This window comes from Branchiostoma lanceolatum, chromosome 3 (assembly GCF_035083965.1).
Source record: "Branchiostoma lanceolatum isolate klBraLanc5 chromosome 3, klBraLanc5.hap2, whole genome shotgun sequence".
NCBI classification, from domain to species: domain Eukaryota; kingdom Metazoa; phylum Chordata; class Leptocardii; order Amphioxiformes; family Branchiostomatidae; genus Branchiostoma; species Branchiostoma lanceolatum.
The window spans coordinates 8,204,841-8,221,622 of NC_089724.1; the positions used below are offsets into that span (position 1 = coordinate 8,204,841).

General features: G+C 42.6%; 1 protein-coding gene across 3 annotated transcripts; it reads right to left on the minus strand.

Annotated features, from left to right (window-relative positions):
- Positions 1-91: 91 nt before the first annotated feature.
- LOC136429999 (PHD and RING finger domain-containing protein 1-like) lies at positions 92-16,106 on the minus strand. 3 transcript variants are annotated; one of them, XM_066420208.1, is made up of 16 exons: positions 15,982-16,106; positions 13,560-13,711; positions 13,010-13,192; positions 12,588-12,733; positions 12,350-12,433; positions 11,543-11,670; positions 10,476-10,555; positions 9,748-9,893; positions 9,000-9,198; positions 8,030-8,164; positions 7,499-7,607; positions 7,078-7,206; positions 6,340-6,485; positions 2,720-6,000; positions 1,790-1,918; positions 92-1,407 (listed from the first exon to the last, which is right to left on the minus strand). In XM_066420208.1, exons 2-16 carry the CDS (start codon positions 13,690-13,692, stop codon positions 1,249-1,251), a joined length of 5,187 nt encoding a protein of 1,728 aa, XP_066276305.1. In that variant the 5' UTR covers positions 13,693-13,711; positions 15,982-16,106; the 3' UTR covers positions 92-1,248. The 3 variants fall into 3 exon arrangements, with proteins under 3 accessions (XP_066276305.1, XP_066276304.1, XP_066276306.1); XM_066420207.1 differs by having other exon boundaries at positions 1,790-1,921; XM_066420209.1 differs by lacking the exon at positions 8,030-8,164 and having other exon boundaries at positions 1,790-1,921.
- Between the last annotated feature and the right edge of the window lie 676 nt (positions 16,107-16,782).

Genomic DNA, 16,782 nt, shown 5'->3' on the forward strand with positions numbered 1-16,782 from the left:
TTTGCTTTGATGCAGCTCTAGTAGTAGTAGTAGTATCCAGTATCACAGCTCTGTTGTGAAAAATTAGTTGTAAGAAATCACACTTCACAGATTTGTTTTGAAGATAGTTTATACTAGAATGCTGAAATTGGTACAAACATACATTCCAAGTTTAATTCCTCTACATTCTGCAGTATTTTTCAATCCAATTCTAACATTACTGTCAACAAAGTGTGCATACAGACTTTCTTTTTGTGTATTCTACACTGTTAAAAATGTGAATTTCCTGCTCGGCGATGAAGTTAGACATTGTCATGATTAGAATTTTCTTGACTTCATTCCTCCTGCACTGCAATAGTGACAGAAAACATACTTCAGGGAGGGGGAAAATGGTAATCTATACTATATTTCTATTCTGTTCGATTCTCCAAGGATTCATTGAAAGAACTTGGACAATGCTATGTAACAAGATTTACAGTTTTTTGAAACAGGTATAACAGTTGTTGTTGATCTTCCCCAAAAACCTTTGGGTTATCACTATATGGACTGGCATGTCATCCTCTTGGTGTGATCCTCAAGTGAAAATTTTTCGTAAGCAACAAGTTGTTCCAAAGAGAAAATTCATCAACTTCCTCCAATATCTTACTCCATAATGACCCATGTACTTCATAGCGACCTGTTTTACAAAGCAGTACACATAGTAGCAGCTCCCATTCAAACTGTTGTACTGTTCTTCAGTTGGCTGAATTCAAAGTGTTTGACAAAACCCCTCAAACACAACTGCCCCATCATCTTTTCCCCCCATGCATTAAATCTTGCAACTTAATTCGTTACAATACATTAGAATCATGGGGCAGACAGTGTAATACTATGTACTGTATGTCAAATGAGTTAACAGTTGCTCTAAAAAAAACCTACAAGTCTATGTTCTATTCAACTATGTATGGGTAACACTGATTCACTCTAGAAAAAAAAGTATTGAAACAGAACACAGACGCCACATGTTGTAGAATAAAACCTCTCCATCTGCAATGTACGTTGGAAGGTGACCCAAAAGTGTAGTGTAGGTAAAGTTCACTTTTCCTGTGACAGGAGTCCCGGGCTTTGGTATTGGCACACAACCAGTTTCGCCTGTGTTTATTTACATGTTCGTGCCGATAGAATAGACGACAAAATCTCTCAAGTTGTCTCAGTGGTCCTTTGTAGGAGGTGAAAACGACCGTGTATTTCAATTTCAAGTCTTTGTAAAGGTCAGAGTTCATCGGGCGATCACTTCCTGCCCTGCCTGTACCAGGGTTGTGATTGGCTGGACGTCGAACCCTTCTTTTTTGCGAGATATTTCTCCATCGCGCGGTATTTGTCCACATACTGACGCACCAGCCGGCGGATCTTGACCGGATCAATCTTGCCCGTTTTCGTGTGACAGACCTGATAAACGGGAAACATAAGACAGTGTCATAAATTGTAAATGAACTCTTGTTAGCTGCTAAATCCTACCAAGGAGGTTCTTGTTTAAGTCATACAATCTTTTTACATATTAAAATGTTGTACAATTCATCTCTCATTGCTTGAAAGAAAAGAAGTCAAAGTCTTGAAATAGCTAATAAATCGGTATCAACCTAGTAAAATGGCTATAACTTCATTTCATCATCATTATTATATTCATTTATCATCTTATGTTTTGCTTTGAAATTAGCCCTTGGGCAAGAATTTGCAATAAAGTTCATCAAAATGTTGAACACTGTAGATGTGGCATACTGTACGTCAATGCTTGATGTACAGTACAATTTCAGGAAGAATGTCAGCTCACCTGTATAACTGACTTCTTGAGGATCTCCTTGTACTGCTGCTTGTCGACCTTCTTGGCCTGGTAGAACGGCTTGAGGGCTTGCTTCACCTCCTCCGCCACGCGCTCCTGACGATTCAGCTTCTCCAACATCTGCTGTGTACATGGAGTCATCAGAACAAGCTTTTATACAACAACAGGAGGGGGTGGGGGGGTTTAAGATGTGCTCAAAGTTTCTAAACCTTTAGCAATCTGAACTTGAAGTAGCCGTTTGTTAGCCTTCGTCCCAGGGCTGTCTCCAGCTTTTAATCTTTTTCCGTCCTACTCATTGTTTGGGAGCCAATGTGTTGAATTTTCCTTGTTAATTAAATTCGTCATTTTAAGCTTACGAAGATACATTTTCATCAATTTCATGTCATTAAGTTGTCAGATTTTGGGACGGACAAGGTAAACATTTTGTCCGTCCCAACAAGCAAATTTCTGTCCCGGGACGGAGGGTCGGGTCATGGAGACAGCCCTGCTACTGATGTATGGATCGTAGAATTCAGCAAAAAAAGGGATAATTGGCCAGCACAGTCAGTCCATGGTAAGGTCAATAATTCGTCTGCAAATGTAACTTTCTGGTGGCCAAACTTCCCTCGCAAATATTCTCCCTATAGCCGATGTAGTTAGTCTGGTAGAGACTAGCTGTTTGGCACCCAATTCCCTATTGGTTACAGAGTAAGGTAGCAGGGAAAAGGTTGAAACTGGATTATCTCTCCGAAGATACTGTAGGTGAAATCACAGGGTCATCCAGAGTTTTACAAATGATGGAAAAAAATTTGCACTTTAAGCCTTTTATGACAGGGAGAGTTGCAGTTTTAAATGTTGACCTTTAAAATTGTATATCTTCTATCATCTCCAAAGCAATTCCTGACAAAAATAAAGTATGTGTAATCTTTGCCCAGGACTCACCTTCTCCTTAATATCCATCTCCACAGCTGAGGACTCGATGTTCTCGTCCATATCATCCCTCCCAGCCTCCTCCACATCCCTCATCTCCACGTCTTCCGGAGACGTGGCCTCGATCGTGACGGTGTGCTGCGTTCCCGTTGTGGCCGGGCCGGAGGGTACACCCGCGTTCGGCTTCTGCGCCGTCAGGACCCCCAGCACGGTGAGGAGAGACTGGGGGAGCGTCAGCTGTGGTTTGATCTCCGGAGGCCTGAGGGGCTCCAGCACGGGAAGGTTGCTTCTCTCCCCGCTGCTTCTGGAGACCTTTTCCGCGCGAGGGTCGTCTCTGGAGCTGCTGTTACTGTTGGACAGCTGGTCCGCCCCTCGGTGGTCCTTGTCCATTCCTCCTGGAACTAAGAATCTAGACAATGTAGCGGAGTCACCGTCGTCGCTGTCTTCATCCTTACTACCCGACTGGTCTCCATTTTTCTGTTTGGAGTACTCGGGTGTCCGGGGCCCCTCTCTCTCCATGCGGGACCGGTGGTCCCTGTCCATACCGCCGGGCGCCAGAAAACTGGAGAACGGTAGGACATCCTCGTCTTGTTCTGTGTTGGAGACTTTCCGGACGGTTGACTGTAGACGTGGCTTGCCGACTTTTCTCAGTTCCTCCATGAGTGTTCCTGACTTCACCTTTTCTACTTTCTCCTTCTTCTGTTCCTCTTTGGCTTTCCTGTAGTCATGGTCGCCATAGTTGTACAGCTTCTCATTTTTCTCCGCAATCTTCTCCGCCAGTGTTCTACTGTCTGATTTGGGAGGTTCATTCAGCCTTTCCTCCCTTTTGTATTCTGGAGACTTGTCCTTGGGTTTTTTGTACTCCTGAGGAGAGCCTTCCTTTGATCTTCTTTGCTCCCTCCCCTTTCCACTGGTACGCTCCTTTGATCTTCTATCAACGTCGTCATGTTTTCTATCCCTCTTCTTTTCCTCCTTCTTTCTATCTCTCGATGATCCTCTGGACCAGTCAGACTTATCGCTATCATTCTTTTCTCTTCTACTTTCTTTGTGATACTTTCTCCTGTCTCTGTCTTCCTTGCTTTTACTCTTCGAGGACGGAGCAGAAGAATGCTGACTGCGCATGCGGGACCTGTCCTTGGACCTTGACCTACGTGTTCTTTCTGGGGAGACTTCCTCTTCCCCACTGGACACAGTTATGGGAGAGCTGGAACTGTCTTGTCGATGTCTCCTGTAACTTCTGTGTGATCTGTCTGTCCTACCCTCAACCTCCTGCTCGAGGGAGCTCGACCTGTCTGCCCTAAAGCTCTCATCTCTTCTCTTCTCGCGTTCTCTCGATTGCCGGCGAGAGCTTGACCGTTTTGCCTTCATCCTCTTCCTACGACTACTGTTACTCAACGACACATCTTCTTCGGAGTCGTGAGCATCTGATTTGCGCTTCCTCGACTGCTCCCCGGGTTCTTTTCTCTTTTCCTTGTCCCTTCTCTTTTCCTTCGCACGTTCCTTTTGGTGCACCTCCGCTGTTGAGTCTCTTCTTCTTTTCTTCCCCTTAGATGCAGATGAAGACTTGTCTCTAGCCTTCTCCTTCTCGCGGCTCGTAGGCACCGCTTGTCGTATCTTGGGAATCTTGGGCAGGTCCATGATGTTCGGTAGTGGTCTGATGTCCAGTGTGTCTTCATCGGAAGAATCCCAGCCTTCCTGGCTTGTTGGCCTTTCGGTGTGCGTCACACGAGATGCAAAATAAGACGTGTTCTTATCGACTTCCGTGGTTGCTTCTGCCTTTACACCGTCTGCAGATGCTGAATCACCTCTTCTTCTTTCCACAGGCTGAGATTGTCTTTCCTCTGCCTCATTCTCTGCATTTTCTACATCGTGTAGCTCCAAGTTTACATCGGCCGAGTCTAACACCAGAACATCTTCATACAGAGCTTCCCCTTTGGAATCTGCCTCCGCTGACTTTTTTCGTTGGTTTACGTCCGCGTCACCTTCTGACGGTACCTTGTCCGGAGACAGACCTGAAAACATGTCTAATACTGCTTTACTGGCTTTGGACGTGTTGGCAGCTTTTTTACTCTCCGGCTGCTGTGTTGACTCGACGTTGGGAGTTTCTAAAGCTGCAGTATTGGGAGTTTCCATGAGTACAGGGCTGGCCGACATGGCAAATGTCTCCGGACTTTTCTGCAGGGGAAACTCGTCCAGTTCCTCCTCGAATTGAAAGTCCTCGATGCTCTCTTCTCCGGTCATTTCCTCCTCCTCCCTGCTCTCCTCTGCGAGGGCGGGATCGTCTTCTTCTTCTCCTTCCAATTGTGGAGACAAGTTGTCCAGATCGATGTGCAAGCTGTCCACACCGGGGCTGTCTGTCCCCAACGGTTCCAGGTCCAAACCCCCCGTGTCCACGGCCATATCGTTGCTGTCCTCCATCTCCCAGGGTTCCTCAGAAGTGCCGCCCTCATTGTTGTTGTTGTTTGTTTCCGACTCGGGAGACGGGTTTGTCTGGTCGTCATCCTCGTCCTCAGGAGTGGGACTGAAGGGGTTGTACTCCACCGACGCGCTGCCCTCTTCCCCACGGACAGGCGAGGCTGTTGGAGAGAAGGGATTGTACTCCTGTTCAGCATCAGAGCTGTGGGAGGATGTGTTCAGTTTGTCCTCAACCACACCCACACCCTCCAGTGGCTCTTCCCTGTCAGGCAAGTCAGTTCTAACGGAGCCCTGCGCGGGACTCGTATCTGTGTGTGGCAAGGATGACTTGATGTTTATCTGTATGGGTTTCCACTGTCTTTGTGAGAAGAGCCTGCTACCACCACTGTCCTCCGTTGAGCTATTCGACTCGTCTTTCAGATCTTCCTGGGGTTTAAAAGAGTCCATGCTCTCAGATTTTCTTTTCGATGAAGGCCCCTCCTCCTTTTCTTCATCGCTGGGGTCATTGCCAAGACAACCAGTTGTCAGGGAGGCGGCTCCTTGGTTACCAAGTGGTTCCCACGGCTGCTGCCCATCTTGAGATGACCCCAGGTTGCCACTCGACGACCCAGAAGATGACGCACTGAAGGCTCTGTCTCCTTGCTGCGAACCTTGGTTATTGCGACCTTGGTTGTTGTGACCTTGGTTGTCGTGACCTTGGTTGTTGTGACCTGACGATGACGTTCCTGCAGAGCTCTGCGGATGTGTGCTGGACTCCGGGGGAGATCCAAGAGCCGACTGGTTGGATGGGACTCCATTAGTCGCCCTGTTGGGTCTGTCCTTCCCCCTGGGTACAACCTGAACAGTCCCCCTATGGCTGCTGCTGGTTTCATTTGCATCTGTAACGGAATATAAAGACAACAAAGGACAGTAAAAACTATGTACATCTGTGGTAGTGACTTTCAATAAACAGTCCTGGTTACGGCTCAAATCTTAATTAAACATCAACATCAATTTCTTCATTTCTTTATTCAAATACTGTACTAACCTTGCAGACATACTAACATTAGCCTGGATGGCGTTGGTATTTACAATAAAACGGAGACTCAACACATATATTCACACACATAATATGTGCATAAAAGGAGGAACTATATATATCATATGCACATATTGAAGTAGATATGGTACAAGGTCAACCCTCTATCTATCCAGGAGTGTAAGATTAAGAGTCTGACCTGTCCTGCCGTAGATGAGAGTCCCGTCCCTGTTGATCCTGACATCGCTGCTGGGCACGTGTAGCAACTCCTGCTCGGCAAAGATGGAGCCCAGGACGTCCAGGGTCGCGTCGGAGGTCGCGTGGGTCGGCGAGGACGCCAGCTCGCTGCAGAAACAGTGTCGTCATTGTCAAGATACGAAGACAATTTTACTTGGCTGTAGTGCAAACATTTCATGCTTTAGATGCAGAAACAGTTTCATCTTTGTGCAGATAAGAATACAATTTTACTTGGCTCAAGTGCAAACATCTCATGGTTTAGCTGCTCTATACAAGTCTTCAAGAAAACCCCAGCACACCGCTATGTACCATGCACAATTACTAATAATGCTTTTAAAGACAGAAAATGATGTCACAGAAGTGGTTGATTGCTCATTCCTTGACAAAGATTGGGGTCGATCAAATGAAAATTTGGGCAAGACCAATTTCCTTGTGTTGGCAATTACAGTTCAACTTTGAATCTGAGAGACAGCACTTTTGGAAAGCAAGGTTGGAACACAATAGATAGAATCCTTGGTGTGTCATATAAGGCCATTATCATCCCATACTATACACTCTTGTATTAGGTAGATTAGCCTAAGGAAACTGTAGTTTTCTACCAGTAGATGCCATACTTTATCATTTTATCTTCTACAATTGTTGTGAAATAAAGTTACATCTTTATTATATTATGATAATTATGATAATTTGTACCACTCACCTTGCTATTCCAATGGACATAGCCCTTCTGACAGGTCGGTGTGACCTGAGTGCAGACTTAGACAGCATCTGGGCGCGCCTGTGTCGGCTGGTCACAGGGACGGCTGCAGCCTCAGGAAAGGTTCCCTCGCTGGGGAAAACATCACAGGTTTTAATGAACATACTGTACAAGGTTCCAAATACTGGGTACATGCGCACCAGTGCAACTAGATATTTTTGTACTGTAAATTGTATGCTTTAGGGTAGAGGTACTATAGTATTGTACACTAGTGTACAGAATATTCTTGAAATTTAAGTGCCAGAAAAAGCAATATAACCTTTTTGTACTCTCATGTATTGCTTGTTTAAAATTTTCAAGTTGGCTAAAGAATGATAATAAAAAGGGAATGCATTTTATTTCTAAAAGATCTAAATACATGTACCTGTCTTCAAAGCAGTGCAGACCGTTAGGATCCCCAAACACCATCAGGGGCTTCTGTACAAAATCTGCTTTCCGGTCGCCGGCCTTCTTCACTGATGGAACTGAGCTTCCTGCAACACAACATCCACCAACATGAGAGTACAACTGTGACAGATAGACATAGATAGCTGAAAAAAGACTTAGGAAAAGCTGTGAAAGGAAGTTGGCAAAAAGAAAAAAAGTAACCAAACTTTGTGATACAGTAAATGCAGAAATGTTAGCGGGGATTTAATTTCGCCGTAAGGAGAAAATTGAGTGTTTGCGATGGGTTGGAGTTTGTGTTGGAAACAATAGTAGTGCAACAGACACACTAAGAAACGGCTTTTTGCGGTGGCTTTCAGTTCGCTGTTAAGAGTTCACTGCGAAAACCGGAACATTTCTGCATTTACAGTATTACCATCAACTGTAGTTTAAGTTCAGATGAAGGCAAATCACATATTGAAGTTGGAAAAGCCATAAATTTTCCCCACTTCATATGCAAACACAAAGGTACCTGGTATGGGCCTTCCTAGTTGAAGCCTATCTGCCAGTCGAGACTTAACACTTGTTGGAGTTTCCTTCTTTGCTGACACTCTCTTAACCTTCCTCCCCTTCCTTCTCTTCTTTCTCCTCCTCTTAACTGTTGTTCCTGAGAGTTGAACAAAGAAGCTTTTAACTTTCCCCCTGCTGCCTAACTCTGTTACCAATAGGGAATTGGGTGCCAAACAGCTACTTCAGACTCAATCAGAGTGCTAAAGGTTAACAAGTTAACACAGAAAATTCTCCATATTCAAGGATAGAATGTACAACCAATTGTCCTAAACTTTTGCAGAAGCACTGCCTTCAGGCTGAAGTTGGTACTGCAGCTTTGAGGATTAACATTTTGGGAACTGGACTGACAGTTACTGACATTGTATCACTTAACCTTCTCCCTGCTGCCTGACTCTATAACCAATAGAGAATGGGGTGCTAAACGGCTACTTCAGTGTGCTAAAGGTTATTAAGTAGTTTCAAAGTAAACCTTGTGCTTTGAGTCCTATCTCTTGATAATTGTTTGCAAATAAGACATACCAGTCTTTAAATGCATCTCCTTTAAAAAATATCATCATTTTACTGGGCAAAATCTTTATCTTTCAGTCCATGTGCTTTAAATGTTTACATTTGCGATCTTTTAAAAAAAATTAGCATCTTTCTACCAAAAGACTTTCTTATTGTATCTTGGAGAGGGAAGCTGGAGAAGCATCGGGGTACATAATGTTTGGATTCATTTCTTATTGTTCTTGACGTTTTGTCAACAATTACAATTTAAGTTTGTATTCTTGGTTTAGTACTTGCTGTATCTTTAATTTGTTGAAAGGCACGCATTATCTTTTGTTTTTCAGACTAAACTAGCTGTCCTTGCTTTTGATGTAGTTTATTGTTTATCATGTATATCTGTGATTACCTGTATTTGTATATTTTCTTGAATAAAAAAAAAGACATACCAGTTCTGGTTGTTGTCTTCTTCTTTGTCCCCCTCTTCCTGGTGGTTGTGGTGGAGCGCGACCGTGTGGTTTTCCGTCGGGTTGTTCCGCGCCGCCTGCCCCGCCCCCGCCCTCTGCCGCGCGACGTGGACCTGGACGTGCTGCGGCCGCGGGCAGAGCGACCTCTCCCTCGCCGGGACACTGGCCGAGACCCTGATGGCTGTAATATTCAGTCACAATTAGTACAACAATAACCAAGTTAAGTTCCGTGAATAGTTTCAACATGTTGATGAATGACTAAATAACAAAGCTCTCTATCCACAACCATATTTTCAAGAGCGTCTGTCCTCTTTGCCCTGAAGAAGATGACAGACGGTCATCGAAACGTCAAGCTCTTAAAAAATATTTGGTTGTAGATAAAGAGCTTTGTCATTCAACCATGTATAGTGTTTAAAAAAGATTTAATCAATCTTCTAGTAATGCTCGGGACCGTGCAATATGGAGGAAACTCGCAGAGAGCAGCAAGGGGCCAGTCCCTGACCTAGGCACTTAGGCAATAATCTTTAAGACACTTTAAGTAGATGCACCCAAAAGCACCTTTTTCTACCTTCTTAAGTGTATTGAGTTACATTCAAAATTGATGGCAGCGTATCATCTGATGAATCACGGGAAAATCACCTGTGAATAAGCTTGGTTTCTTCTAATGGTACTTTGTGTTTATGTTTTGATTGATTGTTTGGTCGTTTGAAGACTTTAAAACCATGTTTACCTGTGCCCTTGACCGGGCAGCCCTGACGCGGCTCACCCGTGCACGGACACGTTCACTAGCCATGGTGCGAGCGATCGCCCGCCGGACTGGCAGCACGGGCAGCAATATCGTTTGTGGCTCCTCCTCTTCTTCTTCGCGGGAACTCTCTGTGTCAAACATCCGCGAATAGTTTCATCAGGTTGGTAAATCACTGAATAAAAAGACTCCTCTGTAAGCAGCAACACACTAACAGCAGTCTTACACATTACCGGTACATTTATGGATAAGTTTGATGTTGTCATAAATGGGCAAGAAGTGTTTGCCTGCAATGCTTTTTTGTGAGCTGAATTTACTATTACTAGTATTAGTCTACATTCACATGAAACAGGTAGCTGCAACACAATTTTTGAAAGCACTGAAACTGTCGATAAATGACGAAGGAATTAGAAAGCAAGGGCACTGATAAAGAGAGTAGAACCTTGATGAATTTGACAATACTACAGAAATAATGCAGAAATGTTCACGGTGGTTTCATGTTCGCAGTTTTTGTGGTGAACCCTTTACCCGCGAACTTTATACCACCACGAAAAGCTGTTCCATCGTGTGACTGTAGCGCTACTATTGTTTCAAATGTGAACTCAAACACTTCATTTTCTCCCTACCGCGAAATTAAATCCCCGCCAACATTTCTGCATTTACAGTACATGTATGAGAGTCTGTGTAGAAATCAGAGGCTCAGTTAATCTTACCAGGCGGGGCACAGTGTGGACAGAACCATTCCTCAATAGGGACAGCATCTAGAGGGGGAGTAAGGCACTCCATGTGGTATCTGAAAAAACAGAGAGAGAAGTCAGCTTCTGTCAGCAAGGCTCCTATTAGGTCCGATTTACACACAAGGTTTCAGAGTTGACTTGGGGCTGTGTGTAAAGAGCTTTGGGCTGCTCAATTAGACTTTTCCTACTAGAAAATACTACTTGAGTGGTCTAGGGTTCTCCTTGCACAGATCTGAGTCGACTCTAAAATGCGTGTGTAAACACAGCCTAAGTCCCATTAAAATTGAATGAGCACCCTACTTCTCTAAATAACGAGTTGCCTGTGAGTTGGTGTGTATTCTAAACCACTCCAAATTTCAGAGACTAGGAAACAGAAATCATAATGTTGGCCTATCCATTTCCAAGCAACTTTATAGTTTTAAGTTCTTTAGGTTTTAGGGCAACTACATTGTACAGAAAGCAAATGAAAACCTGCAATAACACTGCTGTTGACATTTTAACCAAATTACAGAGCCTCAGTAAATGTAACTGAACCAATTCGTTAATGATGTTCTCAAGAACATGACTGTGCTTCTTGTTACCGTTTCTTACTTCACAATTGTTGTTCCATGCCACAACCAAGGCATTGTCATGCCTTACTCGTGTGTTTCTTAACAATGGTGTTTCCTGTTTCACATAACAATAGTGTTACCAGGAATCAAATGAGGGCTATGTACCTAAACATGTTTCCAGTGCTTTAGGTACAGGTTTGGACATGTATCTATAAGTTATACATGTAGCCAACTGTCTTTTTTAGAGGAAAAGTGTCATCTTTGTATGAGGACTTACATATTCCTTTCTTAAAAAAAGGATTTACATTTATTAGAAAAAAAAGGTATCCACTAGTGTTTTAGTTTGTTATGGGTACAGATACACCTGATGTTCAGGTCCGGACCTGTGACAATTTTACAGGTACAGGTTCAGGGTTTAAGTACAGCACTAAATCAACAATCCTGTAGATACAGGCGTCGCGAACAGAGAGCTCCCATCGACCCGTCCCTTACCCGGCGTCACAGCTGTCGCAGAGCAGCATCCTGTCCTCGTTGGTGGGCTGATGGCACACCTGGCAGTACGTGTTATCCTCCTCCTCCTCCTCCACATCAGCAAACTGCCTCACATCACCCACCTTCAGCTGGGAGAAAAACAATAACAACAACAACATGAGTTTTTTCTGTAAATAACTGTAAATGCAGAAATATTTGAGGGGATTTAATTTTGCGGTAGGTGTTGAGTTTGCGTTTGAAACAATAGTAGCTTTTCGTGGTGTTTTTTTCTTTTCTTTATGGTGACGGCACGCCCTGTGACCCGCCCAGGACCTCCCATACAATCGCTATCAACGTGATTGTCAATGGAGGCCACCTTCTTTTGTTAGTGAAAACAATTTTAGACATATTGGCGGTATTGTGCCTCTACATAAGCACTCATCGGCTCATTTGTACCGCGTTTGCCGATTTTTAGCGCACCTTTTTAGTTAACTTGTCGAGGATTTTTGAAAAATTTTGGTGCAGTTATCCGGCATTGGTGACAATGCCCCGTGCAGATATGCGGAGTCACTAACAATGCAGTGAATGGGAACCGGTTTGGGATTTTGGGATTCGGTGCAGTTAAATGAAATGTGCATTTATCCGAGGTGCAATTAAGTGGCTTCTACTGTAATAGAATACTGCAAAAACCTCTTTACCCCTCTACCGCGAAATTAAGTTCCTGCGAAAAGACATGAATCTATAGTACCATGACTTCTTCAAATATCTGTGTGGTGGCCAGGAAATGAATATACATTTTCCCATATTCTTTTTATTGGATCTTCTTACCTTTTTGATGACCTTGCCTCCCAACTTGGGCCGCACCAGAATAGTATTGAACTGCTGACGGTCTACAGGACAGGAGTTTGTATTCTGCAAGTAAAATGCATTGAGACAGTTGTTTGGTGGCAATGTTTATATTCATTGATAATAATTATTATTTCTCATCAATTTTCGATCTTTAATTTTCTCATCAACTTTCCAGAAAGAACTGGAGAAATAGGACACCTTATTTCAAAACATATACCTTTGACCACTCCAGAATACAGTCGATACAGAAGTTGTGCTGACAGGCTGCGGGCGTTCCAACCTCCTGCAGTTCAAACTCATTCAGACAGATGGGGCAGCTCTCCTGTTCATCATCAACTGCACCAGTGGGTGCATTTGCTTTTTCTGTACAAATAACAAAATTGTTAAAGCTACTTGCCTTTCGGATAATTCTAGAAGCAAATAAATTCTTCCCAACTTTTATTTCATTTGGAGCAATTGAACGGACAATGAAAGTGCTACCTGGGGACATAGAATGTGAAAGTTATCTTTAATTCATATGGCCTTTATTTTTGCCTTGATAATGTCTCCCTCCCTTTTTTTAACTAGACCTCTCTTCCAGGAAGGTTGTCTGAGCTTTCCTGACATAAGATACACCCAATTTTCTGCTGTCTTGATTACCATTCACTTCCTCTTGTGCATCTTCCTCAACTGGTCCATCCTCCTCCTCTTCTTCTTCACTCTCATCACTTCCCTCCTCCTCTTCCCCACTGTCCTCCTCCTCATCGAGACTGTCATCATCATCATCCTCATCACTGTCTTCCTCACCGCTATCAGAGCCTGACTCATCTCCCTCCATTTCTTCTGCACAGGGAAAAAGATGATCAGATATCTTTATTTGCCATTCCTTGGTTATTAAGTTAGAAGAACTTAGAGGAACAGTATTTGCTTTCTTTATTTTTTATTTTTAAAGTAGTAACTTTGTCTTGATCATAGAGTAGTTTCAAATAAAAGCTATTCATTTTGATTTACACAGTGTACCTGGGGGTACATGTACATGTAGTGCACATATCTTACAAAAATTTATGCCTATACTTCCCTAGTTTGAGACATCTCTTTGGTAAAAGTATGTTTAAACTTAACCTTTTCCCTACTGCCTAACCCTGTAACCAATAGAGAATGTGGTGTCAAATGGCTACTTCAGTACACGCTAAAGGTTAAGACATCTCACCATCGTCTTCTAAGTCCATTGCTCCATCTGACTCCCCTTCTGAGACGTCGTCTGTAAGAACGTTCTGACGTCCTGCCTTCCTCTTGCCGTGCCTAGGGAACTCCTCCTCTGAGCTGTCCTGGTCACCCATCATTGTGATGTAACCTTACCACCTGTACATGGACAGACATTTTTTTTTACAATTTTGACTTTCGGAAAATGATCAAAAACTGTTTAAACATACACTGAAATTATTGGAAATGGTAAAGCAGCTGTAAAAAGGTTCTTGACAAAAACTGGCATGACTATGGGCCACCATCAGGAAATGATAAATGACATTCCATGTTATTGTTAAAACTAAAAACAAAAGTAAACAAAACAAAAAATTTCTATAATGTGACAGCTGCAAGGGACTTGTCTGTATAACGCAAACTCCAGCTGTCCGGGGATTTCTGTCCCCTCCCCGCGGCTATGCGGTTACAGGGCGGCAAGCCGCTACAGAAGCTTGATTGAATTCAGGCTACAAGGGACTGATCAAGAAGATAAATGGTTGCATGTGATGTGTGTGTGTGTGTGAGTGTGTGAGTGTAAGAAAACAGCATGAACAGTTCACCACAACAATGTTTTTCTCTCTCTCAAAATCAATGTATTGGTACAATCTTTAGCCTTGCAAACATAACGTTTTTACTACAACACTACTTAAACTATTTTCCCACGTCTACACAAACACATTTCACCCATTGTCTATTGATCCATCCTAGTCTATCAAAATGTGATTTGAATTCTTATTTCTGTACAGTCAAAGACATCTTCCTTTGCATGTAACCCACCGCCTGTTAGAAGCACAATAGAATCAAATGTTTCAAATGTCAATATTGGTACAGTGTAGTCCAAGTAAATAACTATCATGTAACGTAATGTATACTTTTGTAGCAATACATGTTCATAACAATGATTCAAACAAGTATGGTAGTGACTATTTGACAGAGATGTTAAATCCATTTAAATTGATTTTTACAATCAATACTTTAGATGCTTTGTATTCCTGAGCTTCCATTGATTGGTATTGACAATACCTGAAGAGACAGACTCTTCCACATACAAAACAGATTAGTAACTTGACTGTGTGTATTCTAATAGGATAGATGATTTTGGATATGAAATTCATAACAGCAACAACACGATGGAACATTCCTTACCTATGCCTGACATCAATGTACTATTGGACAGAGAGATACTGTTTGTGATATAGTGGAAAAGACATTTTATACGCAACATTTATACAGAACAATATCATGTTGACTGTCTTGACACAGAAAAAGTACAGAAAATAAAGTAGAACATCAGAAGAAACTGCAACAACACTTATTGATCTGATAAAAGTGGCCCTGTTGATCGAGATTTTTCCTGGTCGGTTCTTGAGTTGTTGTATTGATTGTTTAAGCTTGGCAATAGAACAAGTCTTCCTGGTCTTGTCATATTGGATATGGATGTACCGATATTGCATCCACGGCATACTAATCATTGAACCTTCAGTAAGTTCCAGAAAACATTTTTCTTGTTCCTGCACTATACAAAAATGCAAAGTTACTCTGTAGTGCTAACTTTCAATACAGACGCAACAAACTTTTCAACCAGAAATTGTTCAGATTGTCATTTGTTAATGGGCAAATGTTTAGCCAAATGCGTGCATATTGGTATTGTCTTTGAAATCTAAATTAGTTCTTGGTGACTGCTTTCTGAAGCAAATAGGTATAACAATAAAGCAATAATGCAAATCAACAAACAAGTACACATCCAAACGTTAGTCAGCTGCAGGTAGTAAACACATGGAAGGGATATAAATATTCAGCATAATTAATCAAAATGTAACCCCCTACTACTACTACTACATTTGGGCGTTTCTATCAAAATGTTGCAAGCAGCTAAACGAAACTAAACTAAAGCTAACTAACCACGTTTGATTCAACCATAGCGCCAATTCAATTACAGGAAAAACTGATCATACGGTAATCAGAAATACATGCGAACTAGTAGCCTGGTATGTGAGGTTATCAATATTTTTAGGCACCATAAAGAATCATGGGAAACCAACAGAACGCTAGCTTTGTGTCAAATTTTACAGCAACAAGGGATCAGACATAAGGGACACAGCTACGTCCTGGACTGCCCTTTTGGTTTTGTTTGTGCTAGAACTCATAGAAAAGGGTCACTTTCACAGTCCTAGAGTCTATAAAGAATTGCAACTTTTACTTTCAGCTGTCTCGAAGTAGATGCGGCGTCGGCGCCCATCCTCAAACATGGCACCTCAGCACAGCCGGACTTTGTTGACAAATTCCGTGAATTTGCCCCCGTACCTCACACATAGCTCAACATGTGGCACTCAGAATAACACATATGATGCTGGGCATCCTTAGCAATGCACAGAACGTATGAAACTCACCGTAGGAGCCTGTATTCACGTGTTTGTGTGAGGATTTGTCGGCAGAAATCGTCCAAAGCGGCACAGCTCCACCATTTTGAGCCACCTGAGCAGGGGGAGATCCCACAATGCACCGGAATTCCGGTCATGACCCCAGACGGCCCCGTATGTAGTCATAACATTACCTGATGATTATTTTAAAGGTAGGCTTTTTAAAAAGATTTTTGACAAGCAGGATGTCTATGCTTTATAACAAAGAAGCACTAATAGCATGCAGCATACAAGGAAAGCTCATGGCCAAACCTTTAATATGAAAATATGATATTGCCTATACACCTATCAGTATGCCCCCAAGATGCCATGGAGTTTTTGATACTGTAAATTCATTTAAAGTTTGCATGGTTTTTATTTCGCGCTAAGGGGAAAATGGAGTGTTCGCAGTGGCTTTAATTTCGCAGCAGTACCATAGTCAGTGACATACTGCTACAGTATTGGACAAAATGTTTGTGGTGGTTTTAAGTTCGTGGTGAAGCAGTTGCCACAAAAACTGTGAACATAAAACCACCACGAACATTTCTGCATTTACAGTAATGATTATTTATTGTTTACATCAATTCTAAAACGTGGTGAAGTGACCCATTCGGCACAGAGGAAAGGACCATCAACTTACTAATAAACTCAAGCTCATGCACTCAATCAGATGGAGGACAAGGAATTTTAGTACATGTACTTTGAGTTTGACTAAGGAGGATCTGGACAATTTTGATATAACATCCAGGAATAGACAGAAATATTTTACACTGACACATGGAGCGAGATTCA

Excerpts from the sequence above, each read along its gene's own strand:
- LOC136429999 (XM_066420207.1), bottom strand. The coding sequence starts at position 13,692 with ATGATGGGTGACCAGGACAGCTCAGAGGAGGAGTTCCCTAGGCACGGC. Across the intron at positions 8,165-8,999 it reads GAAGACAACAACCAGAACTG|GAACAACAGTTAAGAGGAGG; the intron begins GTATGTCTTTTT and ends TTCAACTCTCAG. Across the intron at positions 7,207-7,498 it reads CTGCACTGCTTTGAAGACAG|CGAGGGAACCTTTCCTGAGG; the intron begins GTACATGTATTT and ends TGTTTTCCCCAG.